General features: G+C 33.7%; 1 protein-coding gene across 2 annotated transcripts in view; it reads right to left on the reverse strand.

The window, feature by feature from the left end:
• The window catches only part of Dek (protein), a 120,885-nt gene that overhangs the window by 63,194 nt on the left and 30,905 nt on the right, over positions 1-26,786 (reverse strand). For both annotated transcript variants that reach the window (XM_090391225.1, XM_090391224.1), the window contains one exon: positions 11,820-12,027. In XM_090391225.1, the coding sequence (XP_090247351.1) occupies positions 11,820-12,027 (208 nt within the window). The remainder of the gene's footprint in view (positions 1-11,819; positions 12,028-26,786) is intronic.

Consider the following 26,786-nt stretch of genomic DNA (forward strand, 5'->3'; position numbering starts at 1 on the left):
CTCAGAATTAAATAAAATATTCAGAAAACATAACTAAGTCATACCTTTTCAAGATCATAAAGGATATATATGAAATGGGAATCATTCCCAAAGATTTTACACAATGCGCTATCATACCCATTTCTAAAGTAAATAATGCAAACAAGTGTGAAAATCATCAAACAATAAGCTTAATATCACATGCTTCAAAAATACTACGAAAAATTATACAAAAAAGACTGAAGAAATGAGTATACTGACAATAACTAGTTTGGATTCAGGAAACAGCAGAGGACAAGAGAAGCAATCCTAGCTCTAAGAACAGTTATCGAATAAAGATTTGAGAAGAATCAAAATACTCTGATAGTCTTTCTTGACTTGGAGAAAGCCTTCGATAGTATTGACTGGAACCAAACGTTTAATCCTAAAAACAATAAAAGGTAGACAGGAGAGATAGAAGGCTCATATTTAATCTTTACAAGCACAAAGAAGCCCTAATAGAAACAGCTAGCAGTAAAACAAAAACCACAATATCAAGAATAGAGGTGTAAGACAGGGGTGCTCTCTTTCACTCATACTGTTTAATCTCTACTCTACATTGAAGATGCAATAAATAAATTGAAAGAACTAATACAAAGGAATTAAGATAAATGGAATTGATATTAACTGGCTATGGTTTGTGGATGATATAGCAGTTATAGCTGATAACGAAAGCAAACTGAAATCCACCCAAAGATGGAAGAAATTTTCACACAGTACAGCCTAAAAATTAATTATAAGAAAACAAAACTATTAATACAAGTAAAGCAAATCCAATGAAAATAAACTTAAAAATAAATAATAACCTAATAACAACAGGTATCCTCTTTTAAATATCTTGGAAATTTTTTCACAAAAGATGGAAGAAACCAATCAGATATTAAAGCACGAATAATCTCGGTCAAAGAAGCATTCTACAACAGAAGAAACATTTTTACCAGTAAATGACTTAGCACCCAGCTCAAAAAAAGGCTAGAGAAAACATACATATGGAGCACTGCATTATATGGTTGTGAGGACCGGACGCTAACAAAACAAGACATCAGAAAGTTGGAGACATTTGAACTTTGGTGCTGAAGAAAGAGGATGAAAATTAGTTGGACAGAAAGAAAAAGTAATGAAGAAGTTCTAAATATATAGTTCATGAAGAGCAGTCACTAATGAACCACATCAATAAGAGAAGAAAAAGCCTAATTGGACACCATCTGAGGAATGGGGGACTGTAGAAGGAAAGAGGCCATGAGGCAGACAAAGAATTTCATATATAAATAATATAATGATGCTAACTGGAGTTGAGTTTTGAAGAGATAAAAAGGAGGTCACAAGACAGGATGTTATGATGTGCTGCTATAACTATGACAAGAAGGTGGATTCCATTCCCGTTTTATGTAACTGTGCTAATAAAAAGGGAATCTGAAGAACAAATTATGCTAGCTCTGTGAATTCTATTCGTGAGAGACACTTATGACATTAAATTAAGAATTATAAACACATTAACACAAGAATATTTTAATGTTTGCCAAATATTTCAGTCTGAAACTAACAGACTATCCTCAGTGGCTTGATAGGAACAGTTTTGCAAGATGGAATTGATCATTCAAATGTAGAACGAGCAGTGTGATGTTACATTGCTAAGCATTAAAGAGAGGTAAAATTCAGAGTATTGAATAAATTATAGGTATTAATTCACAATTTCATATAACAATCTTATAAATTCAATTAAAGATAACGTTAGACTAATGTAAGAATTAAAGGTCTCGATTAAAAAAATTTTTTTAAATAATTTTTTTTTTTTTTTTTAGTGTATTATCTGGATTAAACTTTTCCATAGTTACGAGCAAGGATCATTTTTCTGAAAAAATGCCGCGATAATCAGATTATTCCTAACTTCGCTAAAAGAAACCATCAAATCTCCTGGAGCCCAAAAAACCGACAGGAACACCAGCTTAGCTTTAATCCATAATCAACTCAGAGCAGCTAAACATGATCTTGCTATTAACATCCATCAAGTTGCTGATCTCCATACTTTATCTCTGCAAACTTAGACCCACAACTTTCTGACATAGTTCTTAATGTGGCTAAATTGTGGTTATCTATACAACGTTCATATAAAAAACAGAATCAACATTTAAACCATAAATTTGATGTCCTTGTTTCTAGACAAATCAAGCCTTTCCGTGTTCCAGATAATTGGGTCGTCAACGTGTCCGTGTTCGGTCGCCCTTTAACGAGTAGTGAAACACTCATCCTCTCAAAAGGACATGATTTTACTATAGTTCCTAAAAAGATTCCTTATTTAGATTTTCTGGTTAACATCGAACAGAACCTTAGTCGTCTCTCCAGTGAAAAGCTAATTCTCTCCACCTAGAAGTTACTTGTACTTCACTTAAAGCCAAGCTTCCTCCTTCCAACATATCTCCTTCTGAAAAGAAAGTGCTACATTCCTTAAGAAGCAAGTCACCTTGTTATCGCTAAAGCAGACAAAAGAAAAGCGACAGTAATTATGGATTCTTCAAACAACATAAGAAAAATTTCTCTTTTACTTCGAGATCACTCAACATACCAAGAACTTGATCACAAACCCACTAACAGGCAACTAAATTTCCTTCTAGATGAGGTGATAAGTTTAAATGCAGACAAGATAGAAAGGTTAAAAACACATTTTGCAAGACCTCCTAGATTTTATGGTCTACCAAAAATTCACAAGACAGACATTCCTCTCTGTCCTATAGCTGACTGTATTGATTCACCTAGTTATCACATAGCCAAATATTTAGCGAAATTATTGAAATCACAGAGGCAAATCACGCTTTTTTGAAAAACTCTTCGGATTTCTTAAAGAAATTAAAAAAAATATCTCATTACAACCGAATGATCTTAAGGTGAGCTTCGATGTATAATCTCTATATACTAATGTACCTCTCAAAGAGACTTTACAATTACTTGCTGACATCTTCCCACAAGATATCGTAAAATTATTCAATTTCGTGATACACTCTGGATATTTCTTGTGTCAAAACAAATTCTACAACCGAGTGGAAGGAATGGCCATGGGAAGTCCACTTTCACCTGCTTTAGCCAACTTTTATTTGGAACATCTAGAAGACATCCTGTTTTCATCTATACTCCCTCAACCATCCTTTTGGATTAGATATATAGACGACATCTTTTCAGTGTGGCCTCACAACAGAGATTCCTTACCTTCCTTTTTAGCTAAAATCAATTCCGTACATCCTCGTATTAAGTTTACCATGGACATTGAAAAAGACAAGTTATCCTTTTTAGACATCCTCCTCATCTGCTCACCTTCAGGTATTCTGACAACAACAGTTTACAGAAAACCCACTTTTACTGGATTACATTCTCAAACAATCTGTCCATCATCCTTATCAAAAAATAGGAATCATAAAATGTTTAATTCGACAAGCTAGAACTAATTGCTCAACTCCCCATGAATTACAGAAAGAACTTTCAACTATCAAAGATCACATGAAATTAAATGGCTTCTCCGAAAAAACTATATAACATCTGTTCGATTCCTACAATCCAATCCAGAACAACAAAGAATCAATACGTCGAGTTCCAATTCCATATATATTCGGAATTTCAGAACCAATTTCAAGAATTCTGTAGAAATATGATTTAACAACCACTTATATCCCTATTAACAAAATATCCACCCATTTCCCCCTCTTCTAAAGATAAACATTCAACTATGTCTCTGCCTGGTGTATATCAAGTTCCTGGTAACTGCAATCTGTCGTACTTTGGACAAACCAGATGCTCTATAGAAAAAAGAATACAAGCACATCAATCATACATTCTTCACAACAAATCCGATAAGTTTGGATTGGCACAGCACAGGATACAGACAAGCCACAACATTCTCTGATCCAAGACTCACCTTCTATACAGATGTCGCTATAAATTCGAACGCCTATAGAGTGCTGAGGCCTTACTTCAATGCCCTAACTTGAATCGAAATGACTATATTTCCTTGTCAAAAATATGAGAAAGTTTAATCTGGATAACACACTAAAGAAAAAAATAAGTTTTTTTTTTTTTTAATTGAGACCTTTAATTCTTACATTAGTCTAATGTTATCTTTAACTGAATTTATAAATTAAGATTGTTATATGAAATTGTGAATTAACAGGTGAATTCATTTAACTACCCAGGATGTATGATCACAAATGAAAATGAAAAAGATATAAACATAAAAATTGCAAAACATTTAAAAATAACAGGAGTAATTAACTCTATATTTAAACCAAACCTAGTTCAAAAACAAACCAGGCTAAAAGTATACAATACATTAGCCCTACCGGTCTTAACGTATGGAAGCGAAATCTGGACAATAAAACAAAAAGACAAAGATTAACAACAGCAGAAATGAAGTTTATGAGAAAAACTGCAAAGTATACCCTATTTGATTACAAAAGAAACGAAGATATTATGAAAGAATTAAACCAAGAACCAGTAATTGAAAAAATTAAAAAATATAAACATAGATGGATGGAACACGTTCAAAGAATGAAAACAGAAAGATTACCAAAACAAGCCTTAAAGTACAAGCCATTAGGAAAAAGAAAACCAGGACGTCCTCTTAAACGATTCAACGATGACTTCTAAGGCCGGAACAGGCCATACTAGGCCTAAATCCTTGATACATATGATGATGACGATGAATTTATTCATCACTCTGATGAAATTTCTCTCTCTTTAATGCTTAGCAATGTAACATCACGCTGCTCGTTCTACTTTTGAATGATCAAAAGTAGAACGAGCAGTATTCCACCTTGTAAAAATTGTTCCTATCAAGCCACTGAGGATAGTCTGTTAGTTTCAGACTGAAATATTTGGCAAACATTAAAATATTCATGTATTAACGTGTTTATAATTCTTAGCTCTGTGGATGACTTGCTAATACTTCTTTTGTGAAGAATGATGGTGTGAAGCACAGTGGATGCATCTGCCAGTGAAGGACAGTTTTCTATAAATAGAAAATTTAATACTGCGTGTAGGGGTACAGATTAATGTTATCTAAGACAAGTGATGAGAGCTTAGTCCACCTTTACCATGAGTTGCCTCGGTCCTGAAGATACTTCAGGCGCAAACTTTGTTTGCTTACAATTGGATAAAGGATTAAACTAAATTTATTATATTTAATTCAGTGATCATTTGTTGAAGTCCTTCTGCCGACTTTCCTAAAAGAACAATATAATCAACAAATTATAGGTGATTTGGTTCTTTTCCATTTACTGTAATTCCTCTATTTTTCCAATCCAGGTTTATAAAAATTTCTTTGGCTGCTGTAAATAATTCAGGTGTGAAATAGCATTTCTTTGTTTAGCTCCCCTTTTTATAGAAAATTTCATATTTGTTCCTGATTTTAGAGATGCAGTTGAATTTTGTGTGTGTGTGTGTGTGTGTGTGTGTGTGTGTGTGTGTGTGTGTGTGTGTGTGTGTGTGTGTGTGTGTGTGTGTGTGAGACTAAGTATATCAATGCATGTTTTTTCAGTTCATCGATTCTTAAGGGCTTCTCAAATAGCTAATGTCGAGATTGGATCAAATGCCTTTTCAAAATCAATGAATGCTGTAATTTTTTTTCTAAATCCTGCTTGTTCTGGAGGTTGGTAAAAATCTATTCCGTTTTGTATTCTATTGCTAATATTCGATTATTGTATATCGTTGAAAGGAGACTGTTAGGGTAGTAATTTTTAATATCTTCTCTTTCTCCCTTAAGTGATGTTAGGTTAAGCTAATGTAGCATTTTGAAATTTTTACATTAATTCTGGGTTTTCATTTTTATAATTTTAATGTGATGTCTCCCATTATTGTTTGCATTTGTAGGTTTTGTAGTGCTTTGCCAGCTTGGTTGGCCAAGTGGTTAGTGTTCTCCAACCAACAGGTTGCAGGTTCAAATCCCACTTTGGACATGGATGTTTGTGATTGTCTTTAAGTGGGAGATGAATTTCATTGTGCAGTGTAAGACCCCCCCCCCCCCCCGCTGATTGGAGGCGTGAGGTGGCTTGAAAAAGTTCAATGTTTGGTCTCTAGAAAAGGGTTTCCAGACTGTAAAAATAAATAAATAAAAAATTACAAAAAAAAATTGATAAACATTAAAAAAAACAAAAATCCTTAGTCCACTCACAGGATAAATATACTGTAGGTTTATAAATATCCTTTCATGAGTGGAAACCACAAAAAAGTATAATTCTTGTCAGTCCTTTCCCTTTCTTCTGTTTGCTGCTTTTTGTTTACTGACTACAGCCATAGTTTTTTTTTGCTTTCTTTCAATTCAGTGATCATTTGTTGAAATTCTTCTGCACAAAATACGAGTAAATTTTATGCAATACTTCCCAGAGGATTATTCCCGACAGCTGCATTTTTTGGCTTAGATTTCGATGTCATTTGTGAAGAAAGTCAGTTTTTTTGTAATAACAAAATGACCCATTTTATTACAAAACGGGTCATTTTGTAATAAAACGACCCAGCAGGAGTTCTGTGGGACTCCTGCTGAGTCATTTTCATAGTTCCTTATAGTATATCATTTCATTATAGCGATGTTCTAGTATTTCTCTAATGTATGTATTTTTGGGTGATGTATAGAAACTATGATAATACCACATAATTATGTTTGCATTATTGCCAGTTTCCCATTAGAAGTTCCTCAAATTAATCCATTTAATGTCATAGAAATGTCAAGAACAAGATTTTCCTAGCTTCAAACTCACACAGTCATCAGTGACCTGGGAAAGGTTGTTGTAGCTGTTGTTTAGTTTTGAATACTATAGCTACTCCTTGAATACCACATCTTATACTTATTATTTAGCAGTATCTGTTTTAATTTTTTCAGTAGCACAAATTATGCATCACTGATACTATTTGAGTTAGTGCTGTAAAATTATCTGATTTGCTCAGATTCATTTTACAAGGTTTCTCAAGTTGTATGCTGTTTAAAATCTACCTATAATTTCTTGTTAATTTTGTTCTGTTAAAAAAAATGAATAAATTATTGTGCAGTTTCCTATTCCTATCAGTATATATTTTAAAAATGGTTTAAAGTTCACTATTGAACATGATTTTAACAATATTCTTCCCTTTCTGGATACATGTCTGCAAGGAGAAGTGCTTTGCATTATGGGAGATACTAAGACAAGTGATGAGAGCTTAGTCCACCTTTATCACGAGTTACCTCAGTCCTGAAGATACTTCAGGGGCAAACTGTTTGCTTACACTTGGATAAAGGATTAAACTAAATTTATTATAGTCTAACCAAGTGGGAAAAAACTTCCAACTGAATTTGAATGCAAAAAGTAAAAAGAAAGGATTAAATATAAACAGAGACGAAACAAAAATAATGTATAAATACATTGCCAAAAAGCCAGTACAAATGTAACACCAGGAAATAGATATAGTAATCTCCCATGTTTACCTAGAGAAAAAAAGATCACAGTACAGGGTGACTGCAAAGAAGAAATTATATGTAGAATTCAACTTGATTGGATAGTCTTTGGAAAAACACTGTGAAGAACTCAAGGTAAACATCCCAGTCTACCTTAAAAGAAAAATATTCAACAGTTATATACTTCCAGTTATGACAAATGGAAGTGAAACATGGAATTTGACTAAAAAATTGACCAACAAGATGAGGATCACCCAAAGGAAAATGGAAGGATCATTACTTGGTATTACCATTCTAGCTAGAAAATGCAATACCTGGGTCAGAACTCAGAATGGACAGGTCATATAGTGCAAGAAGTTACAAAAATGGAGAAAGTTGATATCAGAATGGTATCCTAGAGATGCTAAGAGTTACATGAAGACCAAAGAAACAGTAGAAGGATGAGATTAAAGAGATGGTGGCATAGAAAGGCTCAAGATAGGAATGGATAGAGGACTTTGGGGAATGACAAAGGACTTCATCCAGCAGTGGACAAAAAATGGCTGATGATGAATGTCACTTACCTGAAATCCTCATAATGAATCAAAAATGTGTGGCCTGTGTTAAAATCAAAAATACATGAAACTCCAGTTGGCCGATTAACTTTGCAATTGGTCACATCCAATTACAAAGAGGTAAGGGACATAAGTGACAAATAGCTAGACTATTTATCAGCTTAAGAGGAGCTGTAAGTAATTGGTACAGATGAAGTGAAGAAGTTAGCTTTTTAACTGGATAGAGACTTGTTCACACAAGCTGTACCCTTAGGTTGACTAATGCAGTCTTTGTTCATCACCTGTCACCTCCCCTTGTAACTGGACATGACCAATAAGTTGACAGACTACACATATTTAGTTTACTATGAGCCAAATATGTACACATTAAAATTTAAGTAAGTTATATTAATTTAAGTCTAAATGTTAATTTTGGATTTTCATTACTATAACTACATATTCGCCTGCATTTGTACTTTTTCATGTATAGCACAGTTTGTGTGCCTCATCTATGATTCTGCCCAATCCTTTGTGTTCTGTCATCAATATGCTATTTCTTATGATTTCCTTTGTCCTATGTTCTAACATTTCCTTCTTTTTCTGGATGGAATTGGGGAGGATCAGTATTTTCACCTCCTAAATTTCATTAAATTGATAACTTTGCACTATAGCAGACTACTTCTCTAGTCCCTAGATGTTTGCTATAGTGAGTGTGTCTACTATATGGGGAATCTGATGATTCTTACCCCAGTTTCCCTTCTGGATATTCCCACCTCAAACCACCTCTATATTATTGATGTTTATATTAAGCAGAAGCCACTAAAGTACACCCTATGACATACTACTGATCACTTGTGTTCTCCTTGATTCAACTCCACAATATATTTCATCAACCATCCTCTTATACATGTCAATAACTTTTATCTTCCTACCCATTTGCTCAAATTTAAAAGAAACGTTCTTGAGAAGATACTTCTCCAATGCCTCTATAAAGACCAGTCATATAACGATGTAGCAACTTTTCTTATCTTACCCAACTGCAACTTGAGTATAAAGTACACAGTCTTGCCATAAATATTGTTATAACTTCCGCACACCCAGGTGCTGCCCACAGAATTTTATAAAATTGGTTCCATTAGTAGCACAGTGCACAGGCAACATTCATGTTTATCAGGAAAGAGAGAGAGAATTGTCTAGCTGTATAAGTTAACATGAAGTGGGAAGATATGAAAACTGTAATCTCTCAAGACTCCAACATTATCAGAATCTTATATTTCTGTCTTCTAAGGCAGTGCTGCCCAAACTTGGATGTAAAGGCCCCCTTTGGAAAAATTAAAATATTTCAAGGCCCCCATCTAAAAAAAAAAAAATCCTAATACAGACATATATTATTATATTTATTGTATTTATATTCAAGATTTTGCATTTGTAAGCTTTTTTGTGCTTCTTATCAATACCTTTGAAATGAAACTTATATGAATAAGCATATATTTACTAATACTAGTTGAGCACCGAAATACACAGGAAGCAAAATTTGTGAACCAACATCAGTGTACGATTTTTTCCAATAAAATATAAAAAACAACAAAGAAGAAATAATAAAAATTAAATATGTTTCTTTTAAGATTAAAAAAATCTACTTAGTCTTAAAACATTTTGAATTTGTTTTCGTTATTTCACGGACCCCAAGGGGGGCCACAGCCCACAGTTTGGGAAGCACTGTTCTAAGGCACTTTTTACTATATCAATCCACCTATATCTTGGTCTTCCTCTGGATCTTTTTCTTGCCAACCTGGTAGAGAACACTTGTTTTGCTAATCTTTCCTCCCCCATTCTCTTTAAGTGACCATACCACCTGAGATTAGCTCTGCTAATACATGCTAGATGCTAACAATATCAAGTTCCTAATATCCTTATTTTTAATATGATATTGCCACTGATGTCATCTGTTCACCTAATCTTTCTCAGGACTCTGATACCTGTGGTCTCTAGTCTTTGGTTAAGTGTTTTATTTCTAACCCAGCTCTCAGATCCATTAGTTAAAATGGTTTGAACACTGTCTTGTATACAGCTAATTGCGTTTTGCCTAATTTCTCTCTTATTCCATATAAATTTATTCAGTTGACTTCCCACTATACTGGCTTTGTTGATTCTGTTATCTATTTCCATATTTAATTTACTGTCTTCACTAAAAATTGTGCCTAAGTGGCTGAAATGTTTTACTTGTTCTATAGGTTCTCCATTCATGATGCAGTTGATATTTTAAATGTTTCTGACTATTTTCATTGTCTTTGTCTTGCTATATTAATTAGCTATGCTTCCATAATCATCCTTCCTTTTATTTGCTACATAACAAAAGAAATCTAATGGATATCTGTTGGCCTGTTCTGCTAATTTCCTTCCATAATAAGATTTTGCCTTCTTCACCACAGTGGTTATTACTTATCTTGTCTGTGCTTTGTACTGCTCTTGTTCAGCTAATTTCCTTTTATAACCTAATTTGTCCTCATTACAATGATGTTCAACATTCTTACCTGTGCTCCGACAACTACATATAATGAGAATATGCAGAATCTCCCGCACTTGGATGACGAAAGCCCTACAGAGGCATAACTGGAACTTAATATAAAAAACACCAAAATAAGGATTTTTTTTTCCTAATGATTAGAGTGGAAAACATATCAAAAAGATTGAAAACAAAGATTGAGTTAACTAGTCATGGGTGGAACTGTAGGTAAATAATATGGATTATTAATAGCAATTACTAATTCATACAGTTTTCATTACATTGCTATTGTTGATTACTACAGATTTTTAGTATAGGTGATATAGGAATGGAAGGTTCCTGTTGCTAGTATGAAAACCAAATAGGTTTTAAATTAATTTTTTTTTTTTTAATTTACTAAGAAGCATCCATCTTTCAGCTCATTGTCATTTTTCTAAAACAACAACAACAACAAAAAAAAAAAAAAAAAAAAAAAAAAAATCTGTGTCACAGCAGTGATTTAAGCTATGATTTTATGAACCTAAAATTTTGTTTCTATTTCAAAACAGAAATTTTCATGAGATAAGAGCTCTTAATCCTACTGCAGCTTGATTCCTCATTTTCAATCAGACTTTGCAGATAATTTCATAAATGCTTTCAATTTGACATCAATGACTTCCATCTGCATAAGTGTCATCCATCAGTAATTCAATATCTTGAGTTAATTGGGGGAGCAGGTACTGAAAGATCTAATAAGTGAATCAGTCAACAAAAAATTCAAGTATGTTTGAGCACAAGAGATAATTAACAGATGGGTTTGTTACAATATTTCCTGATGGAAAAAAGAGGTTCAAAAAAGTTCACACAATGCTTCCTTTTTTAAACTACCAGTACAAGCATTGAGAATAATAACTCCTCAAACAAGGCAATTTACCAGCCTCCTTAGCCATAGATGATTGTAATGTGATTCTAGTATTTGATGAATTTATCAAATAAATATCATATGAATATATGATATTTGATGAAACTATCAAATATCATATATACTGTTGGTTAGTCTAGCATACTTAGCTAAGGAGATATCATATACCATCTGACATGAATTCTGCAAAACTTCTATTTGCTACATAATTCCTACAGTCATCACAGATTTCAGCTGTAATTCTAGTGAATAAAATGAACAAAAACTTCAAAAGAAAGTTATACAATTTATATAAGTATAGTTCCCAAAAAGCTGCATATTATCAAGAACAGCAGCAAATACTAGTGCTGTAATGAATATTGAGAAAACTAAGAAAAATTATCTCAAAGTAGAGCTTTTAATGCTTAAATGGAAAACTTTTCTATATTATATGTTGTTCTCAGAAAAACTCACATTTTGGTTCGCTATCTTCATCTTCTTCATCTTCATCTTCGTCCTCCTCCTCCTCATCTTCACTTTTTCCGGAGCCATCATCATCTTTCTTTGTCTTTCTAGGTAATTTCTTATTGTTTTCTTTTGTTTTTTCTTCCTTTTTGCTGTTTTGTTTTTTGGTTAAATCTTGTTCTTCAACAGCATTTTCTTCTTTATTTTCTTCAGGTGGCTATAACAGAATTTTCATATTAATATCATGCAAGAAAGCATCACTGATAACATTATTCTCTTAGTTTTTATATAACTTTGAAAGAAAAACTAATATTAACCAACATAAAAAAACAAACTTACTTTTATTATTAAAATGACCAGATGGAAATGGCATGACAAATTAAAAGATTTTATACACCATAATTTGTCATGGCATTTCCATCTGGTCATTAAATTCAATCAAACTAGAGGAGAATTATTTTTAATGGTTTTGCCAATAAATTTAGTCTAATTATACTGACAAAATCTTTTATCAACCAATCTTGAAACAGACATTGCAAACTGTACTAAAATGTACACATATATCAAATATAGACTATACTAGCAGGCTCATACAATTGCTTGAACTGTATATTGCTTATATACAATTGAAAATTCAATTATAAACTTTCCAAGTTGAGTTTTTATTTGCCACTATTTTCATCATGTTTGCAAGAACTACCATGTCTGTTCAAAATTACAGCATAAGTTCTATCAAACGGTGGTACTCATGTAAAAATCTGACATACATATGAAAAGTCACGTTACACATTCTGTGAAAGTCAAACCATTCCGATTTAGATTCTGTGGACATAAGTTGTTTTGCATAATTTTACCCCTATAAAATGATCCCAATGAAACTACCAAATTTCATTAAATTTCATATCAATCCAGAGTTACTGAAAGATTTCATATTGTTTTTTCCTGCAAGTGGTCTAAACGAGATGGTTTGACAAATTTGTGTCAGAATTCCAAAGACAATTCAAATTTGACAAATAGAGAAATGATTTGTATACAGATAGATAAAATCAATCTAATAAGTTCTTACACATCTTGTAAAATACATCAAAAAATGACAAACAATGGAGTGATGTTAAAAAACACCAGATGAATTTAATACTACTAACAGATCATTGAATGATGTAGTATATTTCTTTAGTGTGACATACAACATTATGGACTTAATTGAGAAATTTCAGACAGTTTTGTAAAGCCATATACACAAGGTGAGTGGTTAATGTATTTGGCTCTCGTGTAAAATTGGTGATTATTAACTGTTTTATTGTGTTTTTTCCTTAGACAACTAGAGTTTTATAGTATATTACAGTAGATTTTTGTGTTTTTAGATAATTTAGTGTCTTTATAAGTATCTTTGTGATATTAATATTAAATACAGCTGTAAAATGGCATCAAAAATGCAGAAGAAATGCTAACAAGAACAGCGAAGTAGTGAACAAGAAAGTTTTCACCACTAGAGATGATACTGAAAATAATTTGACCGCCTGAAATCACTAGGCAGATTATTAGACAGATGATGAGTGAATCACATGAAGTTGAGCAGCATTTAGAGGAACCCAGAGAGAGAGAGAGAGAGAGAGAATATAATAAAAGTTCAGCAGTAAAATGATAAAGCACGGAATCAGGTAAGTTAATGAGTAATAACAAAAATCAGGTAAAGAAAGTTGACTATTAAAACATGCTATTGATGAGCAGGTTATAATGATTTTTCTGGAAAGAAAAATTAAAAATATAGCACAAGCAACAGAAAAGCAAAGCAAAAGAGGTCATAATTCTGTTAGATACCAATGACTAGTGATAAACTCAGAGAGAGAGGGGATATATAAAGGTTATTGGGAGAAGTTGAGAGTGAAGAGTGAGAAAGAAAAAAATCATTAGTATATTACCTAGATATGATAGAAATGAATTATGAAGAAGGGCTATGATGGCAAAAGATTTCATGCATAGGCTGTCTAGAAGGAATGGATGCAGGTTTCTAAATATCAAAAAAAAATAATGGTGTGCTCAAGAATCCGTCCTTGTTCCATTCAATCTGTACTTATTTCACTGTTATTTAATCTGTACAGTAATGTCATTGGGAAGAATTTGACATGTGACATACAGCTATTTTCTGATGCAAAGATAGATAGGATAATCGGGAATGCTCCTGATATGCAATACACTTGCAGAATGATTTGAATAGGCTGGAATTGTGGGCAAGTGAAAGTGGCTATAGTTCAATGTTATCAAATGTCATGAACTTTGGTGGGATTAGATATCCAATGTCATATTATATTGGTGAGATTATGCTAGAAGAAGTTTTAGCTTGAGTTTTAGTAGACAGGAAGTTGAAGGGTCATGTGGTAAAGACTGTAAATACAACTTAGAGAATAATTGCAATGCTGAAACAAACCTTGACTATAAAGATAAGGAAGTCATTTTGCCTCTTTACAAGGTCTTGATAAGACCTCACTTGGACTGCTGCATGCAGGTCTGGTCTCCTCGTGGCAATTGATAGTGGTGAGAGAGTGAAAAGGAGTGTCAAAAATGATATCAGGATCATGGAATACTGATTATGAAGACAGATTGAGAATTTGTAGGCTGCAGACACCAGCAAACAGGGCGAGGGAGGATATGATTGAGACTTACAAACTTCTGAAAGGGTTATACAGAATTTCAGTAGATGAAATTTTTCATTTTATGGAGGGCGAGGCCTCCCTCAATGAGTTCCTGACTCCCTGGGGATCTCTTAATAATAATAAGGTAAATTTTCTAATGCTGACGCTCATTCCAAGTTTTTCAGATGTATTTAGTATTTAATAAAGGCCAGAAAATATGAAAGGTATACATTATGCTTTTTATTCAACCATGAGACTAATAGGAATACAAGGACAAACATTTTAATATATATTTTATGTTCTTTTGTTTTAAACAACAATTCTGCTTGCACAGTACTGAATGTATTAATTTCCTGTTATTCATGTATAATTAACAGCTTCTGAACAAACAGAACTTTATCTAAAACGAAATGTAAGTTGCATACATATATTTGATTTGTAAAAGGATAAAGATGGTTGGAGAAGGGAGGGAAGGCATTTGGTTCATAACATCCCCATTCAAAATTCAAAAGCAAGTTTTTTATATGCTGAACGGAATAATGAATTACTGACCATTTAAAACCATATATTTAGAAATTTATGTACATTTAATCATACAAATACAACATTTATTTTACAAATGATATTCTATCTTTTTCAATTTAGCTGACCTACTTGAATACAAATTCTATCCTACGATAGAATTCTTTATGAACTGGTCAATAACATCGTCATAAAAAGTTGGTTGTAACAATTTTCCCAAGCAACACGCACACTTGTAAAGGCTGGCTAGAGCTACTTTGACTGTGTATGGAATGCTTATAAATGCATGCATTTATTAACAAATAAATATTACTTATTTCTCAAGTAATGAGCTTGTGCAGCAAGCATGGAGAATTCGTCCCTGTTTGTTACAGATCTAAGAAGACAGTTTTTCTTATAATGTAGCATGCAAATGTTGATTGTTGGAAGATTACCTTATAACAACAACTATAAGTTAACAACTTATAACTATTGTTATAAGTTTATAACAACAATTCTCTAGTAATAACTGAGTTCTGTGGAAAAGGCTGCATCATTAGAACAAATAGCCCTAACTGTGAGGAATTTTAACTAGCATACAACACTTCAAAAACAGCATATCTTGAATATATCACTAAACAGGGAAGGGAGAAGAGAAAAAAAAAAAAAAAAAACTGCAGAATGAAGACTAGGCTCTGTGGTGGATTCCTTATCCCTAGATGTAAATGCCTGTTTCAGCACTGCAATTATCCTTTAAGTTGTGTTTGCAATCTTTGCAATATGCTACCTAAACTTCAATATCCTATTCACTAAAGCTCCAAGATCCCTAGCATGATTAGTTTCTTCAAGCATAATCCACCAGTATAATACTATTGGATATTTCATAAGACCTTTCATATCCTACAACTATAGCTTATGCAAATTATTCTGCAAGTACTGCATGTTAGTCACATTCCTGATTACCTTGCCAATTTTCATCATCAGCACACAGCTATATGTCTCCTGCCAAATCTTTTCCAATGCCATTATTAATTAAAGAATGAATAACAATGGACCAAGAAAACTGGATTTTTGGGATACCCGACTATCACCTTAAATTTTGCACTTGCACCCCCCCCCCAACACAACTTTTTGACATTTGTTAATCAACCATCTTGTTATCCAAGCTTCATAATGCAACCCATATCCTCCTACTTATATAACAGCCTTCCATGATGTATTCTCCCAAAAGTTTTGGTAAAATCCAAAAGTATCACGGCATATCTATTTCCCTAGTCTAACTCAACAGTAACAGTATAAAATGTGAGCAAGTTATTCAAATATGGCCATCCCTTGGCAAATTCATGCTGTTCATTGCAAAACATAGATTGTGTCAACCTAATTCTATATGTGAGTTGTTAACAACTTTTCCAAAATCTTCACAACCACTCCAGAGAATGTCATGGAAGCAAGATACAGGTATCAGATTTAATAACATTCTCATGCTGCAATAATAGAAGTTGCCATGATGCAACTAAGTTGCAAGAGTAATCCTGTGATTTGACATCAGAGTAGATGTGAGCATCTATTTTGTTCAGTGAGCAAAAGTGATCAACAGAGCAGAAGATTATTACAAACTAAAGAAACAGTGGTGAAATTATTAATAGTAACTTCAATCTACTGTCACTCAGTTACTGAGATTAATGGTAGTTGTATTCTAAAGTTAAGAGGATAAATACAGCGAGGGATTGGTGAAATAGATGAAATCACAAAATGTCTCTTCCTATAATACAAATACCATATAAACTTTTATATTTGTTAAAATAAATTTGATCAATGATCCACAGTTATATCTGTAATGGCAGTAGCAGATATAAACATTAGAATCTAAATTAAATTGAAACTTTGAATATGGTTAATTCTATATGATATGCATTCCCCATCACAGTGATAAAAAAAAAGCATTTTAAGGATAAAATATTAAAGCCAGCAGCTGTGACTAGATAACAAATACAAATGTATTACCAGTGAATAAAACTGAACTGTGAGAGGGTGGTGATTGGCTGTTGCACACATATGAACAAATCTGACAGAGGGTGGGGGATTATTGAAGCTAATTCTGATGAACTGCAGTCATAGAAGATGCAGGCTACAAAAACTGAATGCCTATGTGAAAGTGACCAGAGTATACTAGAGATGGGGGCATCAATCAATCTAACTGCCCTTTTCTAGATAGAATCCAGTAAATGCTTAAGCAGTCATCCATTACAGACATCCACAAGTGTGTGTGGGGAGAAAGTGATTCATTATACAACAGTAATCTGGAACCTAATGTGTCGTATCACTGGAGTATGTCTAACTGGAAATTATAATGGTTCAAATTAAGGGGATATTAAATCCCACATTGTTTTAAAACCGAATAAGAAACTCAAAGATTGGAATCAGAGAGTTTCATGCCGAATATAGTAAACTATAAAAGTATCGGCGGTAACTAGAGTGAGCTAATGCAAGTAGTCCTAGTAAGTAGTACAATCTCAGGCAACTCGTTGCAAAGGTGGGGAAAGTTCTGATCGCTAATCTTGGTATATTCCATAATGTAAAATTAATGCAAGATTAGCGATCAGAACTTTCCCCACCTTTGCAACAAGTTGCCTGAGATTGTACTACGTACTAGGATTACTTGCATTAGCTCACGCTTGTAACCACCGATACTTTTATAGTTTACTATATTCGGCATGAAACTCTGATTCCAATCTTTGAGTTTCTTATTCAGTTTTAAAACAATGTGGGATTTAATATCCCCGTAATTTGAATAATGTTTATATCGCCGAAATGAAGCCTATTGGCTCTTTATATTTAAGTAACTTAATGGTTGCACCTGTTTGACAACTCGTATAGCAGAGTATATAAGTTCTTTTCGCAATACCCTTTGCTATCTATTTGGTCTAGCTACTCACTGATGAAGCCTCAAAAAAGGCTGAAACCAGTCTGGGTAGTGACCTCCCACCATAATGTAATAACAGCATACATTTCCTAGGAAATGTGTTTTTACATTATGGAAAATACCAAGATTAGCGATCAGAACTTTCCCCACCTTTGCAATGAGTTGCCTGAGATTGTACTACGTACTAGGACTACTTGCATTAGCTCACTCTAGTAACCGCCGATACTTTTATAGTTTACCATATTCGGCATGAAACTCTGATTCCAATCTTTTAGTTTCTTATTCAGTTTTAAAACAATGTGGGATTTAATATCCCCTTAATTTGAATAATGTTTATATCACCGAAATGAAGCCTATTGGCTCTTTATATTTAAGTAATTATAATGGTTGTTTCTTTTTAACATAGATAAGTGTTAAACTCGCTCAATGAAAAATAAAAATAAAAAATAAAAGAATATTTATACCATTAAAATAAGTTTATAACAACAGTTCTCTAGTAATAACTGAGTTCTGTGGAAAGGGTTATGTGTATGAAATTCTCCAAGCACTTGCATATAGAGCTAAGACTATTTGTTCTAATGATGCAGCTCTTTACAAAGGGCTCAGCTATCTTTGCATTCTTTGTTGGCCAATCAGCTTTTACAAAATTAAATACTAAATAACCCACCCCAATACTCTCCTTCCCCAAAAACAGTGCCACTATTCCTATTCCATATATGCAAGGTATATCTGAAAAGACAGTCAAAGTACTAATAAAATAATCCACCCACCATACCCAAATCACGTCAATTGAGTAACTTTGATTTGCTCCTTAATAACAAACTTCATCCTCCAACATATCCTGGAGTGTATGACGTTCCATTAACAACCACCTTGGAGATCATAAAAAAACATATTTGCTATCGTTACTATGGCAAGTCAGGGCTGGTAGATCACACTTTGGGAAACCCCCTCCCTTCATACAGGTTTAGATGGAAGAAAGCCAATGTGCTATATAGAAGTTATTACAGGTCAGGGAGAATATTTTTAGTCAGCCATGGCTATGGAGCATTCTCCTAACCTTAAGCATGGCTGCATTAAATTTTGGCAAGTCATCTTAAGATGTGTCTCCTACACAATTTCTTTTATATAACATTAGAGGGCACCAAATTAGGACTTCAGATATGATTTGAATTATTTCATTTGCTTGTCATGTGTAAATTGGAACATTGTTTTTCTGAGGATGCTGGTTTGAAATCCAGTAAAATATAAGCCAATTAATAAACATTCTTTTATAATTTAGTATTTTGTTTGGCCCACCATCTAAGCCTGTCAAGTAGTGCTTCTAAATCATAACTATAAGATTTCATATTCAAACGACAGTGATCGGAGAAAGAAAAGGGTGGCTATAGCATTTAACACTAACAAAATGGAGAATTGAACAATAGCTTACTGGTGCTATGGTCCCATGTAAAGTTCTACTAAAGAAGTGGAAGAATTTTTTTGAGTTATTAGAAAAAAGGCAGCTGGCCTAAAGAAAAAGGAGAAATTGATCCTTGTTGGAGAAGCATCTGAGTAAGAAATGAAAACCAGATACAAATAGTTTTTTTTAAAAAAATTCAGAATAAAGAGCAAATAATGTGGTATTCAATATCCACTTAATTTTGAATAAGCTAATAATAAAGGTAAGTACCCACTGGATTTTCTATTCAGCATATGGACCTAGCAATATTAATACCATGCCCCAATATAAAGATGTGCACAAATTTACATGGAGAGAAGACCCAAGAAATAAGAAAGATCACTGAATATGCTATTATTAACAGCGATATCTTTATTCTGGTTCAGGACAAAACAGCATACAAGCAATCTGAAATAGGAAGCAATTATTTAGTTTAAAAAGACGCAGCCTTGTACAACAAGACTGCCTCTCCTTTGGAAGTTCTTAAGTCAGCCAGCGTGTGCCAGAAAGAATACAGAGAAAAATGTAAGAAAGTTTGTGTAATATTGTGTAGGAGACGCATCTTAAGATGACTTGCCAAAAAGTCTCGAGTTCAGAAATGGAGGAAACAGCACTGCAAAAGGAATCGGATGATAAAGATAAAAACTGAAGATCAAGATATTTCAGATGTCCAGAGTATTTCACTCTGATATACTGAACAAAACAAGCAGTGAAAGAACAGTGGCAGGAATTTTTAATAATAATGGCAAATTAAACATGAAAACAGATAAAATATTCATCAAAAGGAATGCAAATCAGGGGTACACCAAACTGTCTGAACACAGTTGAAGATATTCAAACAGAAATGCTCAAATATGGTAGTATGAAACATTTTACAGTGGTATTGCATAATTCAGAAGATGGGATTCTGGATGACTGCAGGGAAGCACTCTAATAGCTCATCTATAAAAAGTGGAAGAAAAGCACTGTTTATAAAACAATTTCAGCGCTTAACATTTGAGGATGAAACACTCACAGGGGAAGGGAGAACATTTTCCTTAGTTCCACCCATGGGAGGTTTCAAAATCTATAGCTCATTAACTGCCATGTGTTGCCGAGGGTTAAAATGACAAAGAATGTATTAATATTATTTTTGAATAGCCACAGGTTATATTAGTTTTATGGGGGTGGGGTGGGGAGAACACTTTGTGAAGGAGGCTGTTACAAAAAACAGAAGAAAGAGATCAAACAAGAGTAGAAGCGATGTTTTGTGGGTCAGCAAATGAAGTGTAAATGCAAATGGTAAACAAATTATATAGAATGGGTGTTAGTTCGAGAGCACAACATTAGAATTATTTAGGATATCATCAGAACCAGAAAACTTTCTGGTATCTTATTTAAGATTCTTCCAATGTCTTTCTGGAGCATGGCCATAGGAAGCATGTGAATTTCTGATATGGCTGGAGATGATGTGGCTAGTCAATAAATATAAAAAGAGAATGATGTTCTTCCTTCTGGAATAATCCTAGGACAGGTACCCAGACTACAGGAAAGAGTAATTCCTGAGACACCTTTATTAATACTAAAGATTAAAAAAAGTGTATGAAGTACGAAAACAATATTTTATACCTGATGGTTTTCCTCATAAGCTAAATTTACAATGAGAAAGAGAAATTTTTTTTTCTTTATTACCACTACTACTTTGTTACAGTATGCAGAATATCTCACCTCAAATATTTCTCTTTATGTAATCCCCCCCCCCCCAACGCACACATACACTCGCATCAAAGTATTGTGACAAAGTGGAGGGTTGTTGAACAAAATGAGTGGCGATCATTAGGAAATCAATGATGATCACTAAGAAATCTACAACTGCATATTTGGTTAGGCCGAGCATTCTTACAATGGATTTAATAGACCTGGGAAAGGGAATGTCAGAATTGCCTTTGGGATCTGTATTAAAATTTTTCAAGTCAAATGGACGATCTGCAGTAGCAAAAATGGTCTGACATTTCATAAACCACCAAGCTATACCTTATGGCACACTGTTTTTTTTTAAAGCATCACCATTCCATATAGTTCTTTGAATACTGTAGAAGTTGTACAGAAGTATAACAGTATATGCAACTGACAATAAACAATTATATAAAATTACAAACAAAAAGGCACAACTGTTTCATAGGGGTAAAAGAAAAAAAAGCAAACATACTCCAATCCAATCCAATTAGAAAGCTATGCTTGTAGTTCTCATCCACAGGTATTATAGTAAGTAGTTATCTATTATTTCATTCTATTCATTGCTATTCCTTTGAATTTCAGCATTTCAACCTTCCAAAATTTAAGTCCATCAAAAGCTGAATAATCTGTAAAATCTCATTGACACCACATCCTAATGCTGTATTCCAGCAATTTCATACACTATCACCACTACACTAACAGTAGCATTTGGAGCATGCTTTCTTTCATTAGTTTTTATTTGATTCCATAGATGAAAGTTTGGCCAGTCAACTTTAGTACATTAGTACCATGGATTGATAGAGATTAGGGAAACAGAAACCTTTTTACATTCAATTTGAAGACCTGTATATTGTATATTCCTTGGGAACACACACACGAGAGGATGATGTGCCAGTGTAGAGGAACAATCTCCCTTCTTAAACTGAACAGTTGTGTGAAAGCGGTGCTTTCTTCTATGAAGAGTCAAATACTTTTAGGAAGTTCTTAGTGGCACTATCACAAATCCACCCAACTAGCAAATATTGAGAGCAATATTTGCTAGTTGGGTGGATTTGTGATTTGTAGTGTTATAACTGTTTATGGATGGTGGGGGAAAGGACATCCTTAGAAGCTGAGAATGAATACTGCTAAGAAGTGGGTGTGAAATTTAAGCAACAAAATGAACCTTACTATTTTGGATATCAAGGAGGCAAAGGTTGTAATGTGCTTAGGCCAAAAGAGGCCTAATGTCAAGGTAATTCTCAGAAGGGAAATCTCATCTTGTCCAGAGATTTGAGTGCTATAGTACACTTATTTTGACAAAGTCCATTAAATGAGATTATTGAAAGCAGGATGTGCTGAAGTGATGTCGGGTGACATTCAGCCGAACTAATGATAGTCATATATCCTGGCTATATTGGAAAAATTCATATGTTACATTTGCTTTTTCATAGAATTAATTTTTTTATAGTATATTACTGCTGATTTGTGTTTTTACTGTACTTGGTATATTTTCTGATATTTTGTTGAAATACTAAAACATTAAAGCAGCACCATAAAAAGAAATTAAAACCTCACTAGAACAATCCTTTCTTTTAGGCTTACACGCAGTGATCCCTATACATTTTGGAAAATTATGGAGACAACTACCATGTTTGAGTAAAACTTTAGTTTAATATAAACCAAAATCCACATTCAAAGTTCCGACTTTTATATCAAGGTTATCTTCTGGAGCATATATACTATATACAGAGAAACAAGCTGCACTACAATCTACATGGTTTGTTAAAGTTATTGACCAACAGTTACAACAATTATTGGCCTGAGCTCTGGTTAAAAAAAAAAAAAACACTGATGTAAAGTGGAATGACCTGGAGCATTATCTAGAATTAATAAAGTTTTAAATTCTACATTTTCTTTCATGCAATAGCTTTCCATTTCACTCATATAACAGTTAAGGCAATCAAACAATTTTTGAGTCATCCACAACTCCTTATTGCTCCGATAATGAACTGGAAGAGTATGCTTCCTAATGTTTTTGAAGGCTCCTGGATTCTCACTGTGCCACATCACAAATGGTTTCAATTTATATCAGTCACATTACCCCCTAACAGAATCATAATATGGTCTTTAACAGCTTTGAAACAAGGCATAAATTTTAGCTTTTTGTGGATGAATATCTGCTCCAGCATTTTTTTCCAAAATAAAGTGGTCTCATTTTCCTCTGTAATAATTTTATCCAATTTCTCCACAAACTCCTTGACAGCCTTCTCGTCAGTGCAAAACTCTGCTTGAATCACATGAACCAACCGAAAGAAGTGTTGAATTCGTAGTTCATAATCAGGCCCTGCTTTCTCCTTCACTGTGTTGAAGAGACTTAGCGGTTATGATCATAGTACTAAGGGGTGCGTGCTTTTGGTTCAGGTCCTCTATCCATGATGCAAGTAGCGTTTTCATATCACCGATTTAATGGAAGCAGATCCTTTCACAGTCTCTACGATTTTATCCTTATTTTTCAAAATGGTCATCACTGCAAAATGAGACCATCCGAAATCATTTGTGATCACATTGACGGGCTTACCAGCATCATGTTACTCTGTAATATGCAACTTAGTTTCAAGATCAATTGCTCGCCTCTTTTTCTGTGATTCTTCACTAGGTTTTTTTTTTTTTTTTTTTTATTGGGTGTATATAGCCATGTTGCACAAAATATCGTGAAATATTTAACGATAAATATACAAATAACCTATTTCTTAAACACAAAACAACAGAGGAACGGTTGAAGAAATGTGGCTATTGACGAGGGAGGTTGCCGCTGTTGCCACTACATATGGTGCATTGTTCTAAATAGAAACCTTTTTACTTTACGCTCGCTTGCATCTTGTTCAAAAGTATAGCTGAAAATAAAATTCCCTTATGGGATCATGGACGTATCGAGGGATGACTGTAATTTGCCATTATCACATGGCACTATTTCTAACTACTACTCTCTCTCTCTCTCTTTCTCCAGTAACAAACAGAAACTGCAATATTAGTAGCAATATATGTTAAAACGAATTATCCACACTCTGGGAGAAGGAAATCAATAAATATGGCATAATACAGAATCTTACCAACATATGGCTTTGTCAACTGCACTGAGCCTCTGAACTGATTTATCCCTATGTAGTATAGCCAATGAAACTTTTTTTATGCATGGATAATTTTTTTAATACAAATGCATAGTACACTAGTATTATGAGTATTTTAGGAGTTAGATAATTTAGGAGCCTTGTTTTCAGAGACTATATGTGTACTTTCTTTTTCAGCCAATTCAATGTTTTCAGCAAGCAAGGTGGTGATCTCACACCTGCCTATGAAATTCAGCAATCTAGACATTCACAACATCCATGCCAATGAGATTCAAATCCATCACTTGTGGTTAACGTAGCAAATATGGTATCCACTTGGCCAACAAAGCAGGCAATATATTGCCTTATTTCAGAGGTTCAAAACAAATTGATCTACTCCAGCTGACTCTCAAGAAATTGAAATTCTCAGTTGCCTTTTTTACCTCAAGTACTGAAATTTATTTCTAAGTGCATTCTTACAATATTAACAATCAGTAACAGAATATCTTGTATTGATGGTGGAGCAGGTACTAGAAGGAAAATGACTTGAAATTTTACCTGAGCAAGAGTGAATTAAAAGTTTGCAACTAAAATATCTTCACAAAATTTGACTTCTGGATAACCAGTCTAGATAGTGAACTTTCCTACAACACATGGCATTATACATGCCTAAGAAAGGAATGAGCTATGCACAATGGAATACCAGGGCAACTTGATGTAAAGCCCATCACCTGTAATATGCAAGCGGCCTAGCGATGATATATTTCACAACTATGATAAAAGTATCTAGACTCTTCTACAAGAGTGATATTGTTGCTGCTTAACAGTTTAACATGAGTCTCATGCACCCAACAAAAGCGGTCTTTGCTTGTTTTAAATATAGCATAATAAATTAAAGAATCAGGATTATTCAAAGATGACTGAAAACAAATGATAGCATTCTTATTTTCAAAACAGGTTGAAACAATACCTCTCTTATATGTTGGATGCTTAGTTGAGTAAAACAACACTAGGAAAGAATTAAGAACACTAATTATTTTGTCTCAGGGAGTAAAATATGAAACTTGTCACACACACTCACCCAAGAGAGAGAGAGAGAGAGAGAAAGAACATAAAACTAAGTGAAACATGTGGACAAAATACTTGAGTTATAAATACATGGGGCACCCTCCGTGGGTGTCTATTGGCAGCATTGGTTATAAACTAGGATCTTGAATGATTAATGTTGCCCATATTTTGGGAAATTTTTATGCATCCATATTTATTCAGATTAGGCTGATTTCTAAGGACAGTTGCAGATCTAAAAAGGATTGAATTTTTTTCCCTTTCCAATTGATTCTATGCATAGTATCTAGAGCATGGTCTGCAAGGCCTCACGGACCTTAGTCATGATTGCAGATGTATTTTTTTATCTTCATCTATGCAGATAGTGGCTGATCTTCCCGTCTGCATAGACAAACTTGAAAGAACAGGAATTCTATATACACAAGGAACTGAGAGAGGAGAGAGAGATGGTCCTTAATGGAATGGATAAGAGAAATAGTTCAGCGGGACTTGAAAGTTGTGCAGAAGTTTGCATTTCTTTAGCATTCAGACTACAGTTGACATTTACAGTAGTGTAGTGTATTTATCGATACTGTAAGTTTATTGCGTGTATACAAGATGAATCGTCTGTCAGTACCTACATATCAATATTAAATGATACAAAACACTGTACATGTTATAAAGTGGGTGATCATATTATTAGAGCCACCTCAACATTCTCAAAAGAAGATAGCATCCATTGCTAATGTTTCACGAGCATCAGTCAAACCCCACTCATCTGTCTAAGTTAAAGTCTATTTAATAGTAATTCAACTCAAATTAATTCCAAAAATTAATTAATTTGCACTGAAAATATCAATTCAAATCCAGCCTAATAATGTCAACAACTTAATCTATTATAACTAAACCCATTATTAAAATACTGAATTTGGACTAGTGAAGAAACTAGTCACAACTGATGATGACTGATGTGAATGGAAGAAAACAAATGAAATAGTAAACAAATGTTGCTATCAGCTTCCTATTTACTATCACTACCTACTTGCTTTGAAGATGCTATGGAGTTCATTCAAAAAACTTGTTGCAGTGCAGTAAAGACTTCTGTGAATGTAAGAAGTAAAATAAGGGTGTGCTGAAAAGTTGTGATAATCACCATGAAGTAAACCATGTAACTTACATTATTCTACATATTCTTCATGAAGTGTTATACACTTGGTACAATGCTGTTGCATCATTTGCAATCATGACAGAAAAAAGTCTTCGTCTTTCCCTTGTTGCACAAACCAGTCCTCAGCTGTAGACATGACTTCATCTGTGGAAAATTTTGTTCCTATCAAGTGTTTCTTTAAATTTGAAGAATGGGAAATAATTAGATGGGGCCAAGTCTGGTGAATAGGGTGGGTGAGGAAGACATTGAAAGCCCAAGTTGCATATTGTCTGTTGGGTTTCATGAGTAGTGTGAGCAAGTATGTTGTCCTGCAAAAGCAACATGCCTCTGCTCAGTTTCCCCATGGTGAGTTTCCTTCAGTACCTCCTTCAGAGCTGTCAAATAAACAGCTGCTGTAACAGTTTCATCTTTTTTAAGGTACTTGGTAAGGATTACACCATCCATATCCCAAAAGACAATGG

This window comes from Typopeltis vanoorti, chromosome 4 (assembly GCF_054136105.1).
Source record: "Typopeltis vanoorti isolate ZY-2024b chromosome 4, IOZ_Tvanoo_1.0, whole genome shotgun sequence".
Taxonomy (NCBI): domain Eukaryota; kingdom Metazoa; phylum Arthropoda; class Arachnida; order Uropygi; family Thelyphonidae; genus Typopeltis; species Typopeltis vanoorti.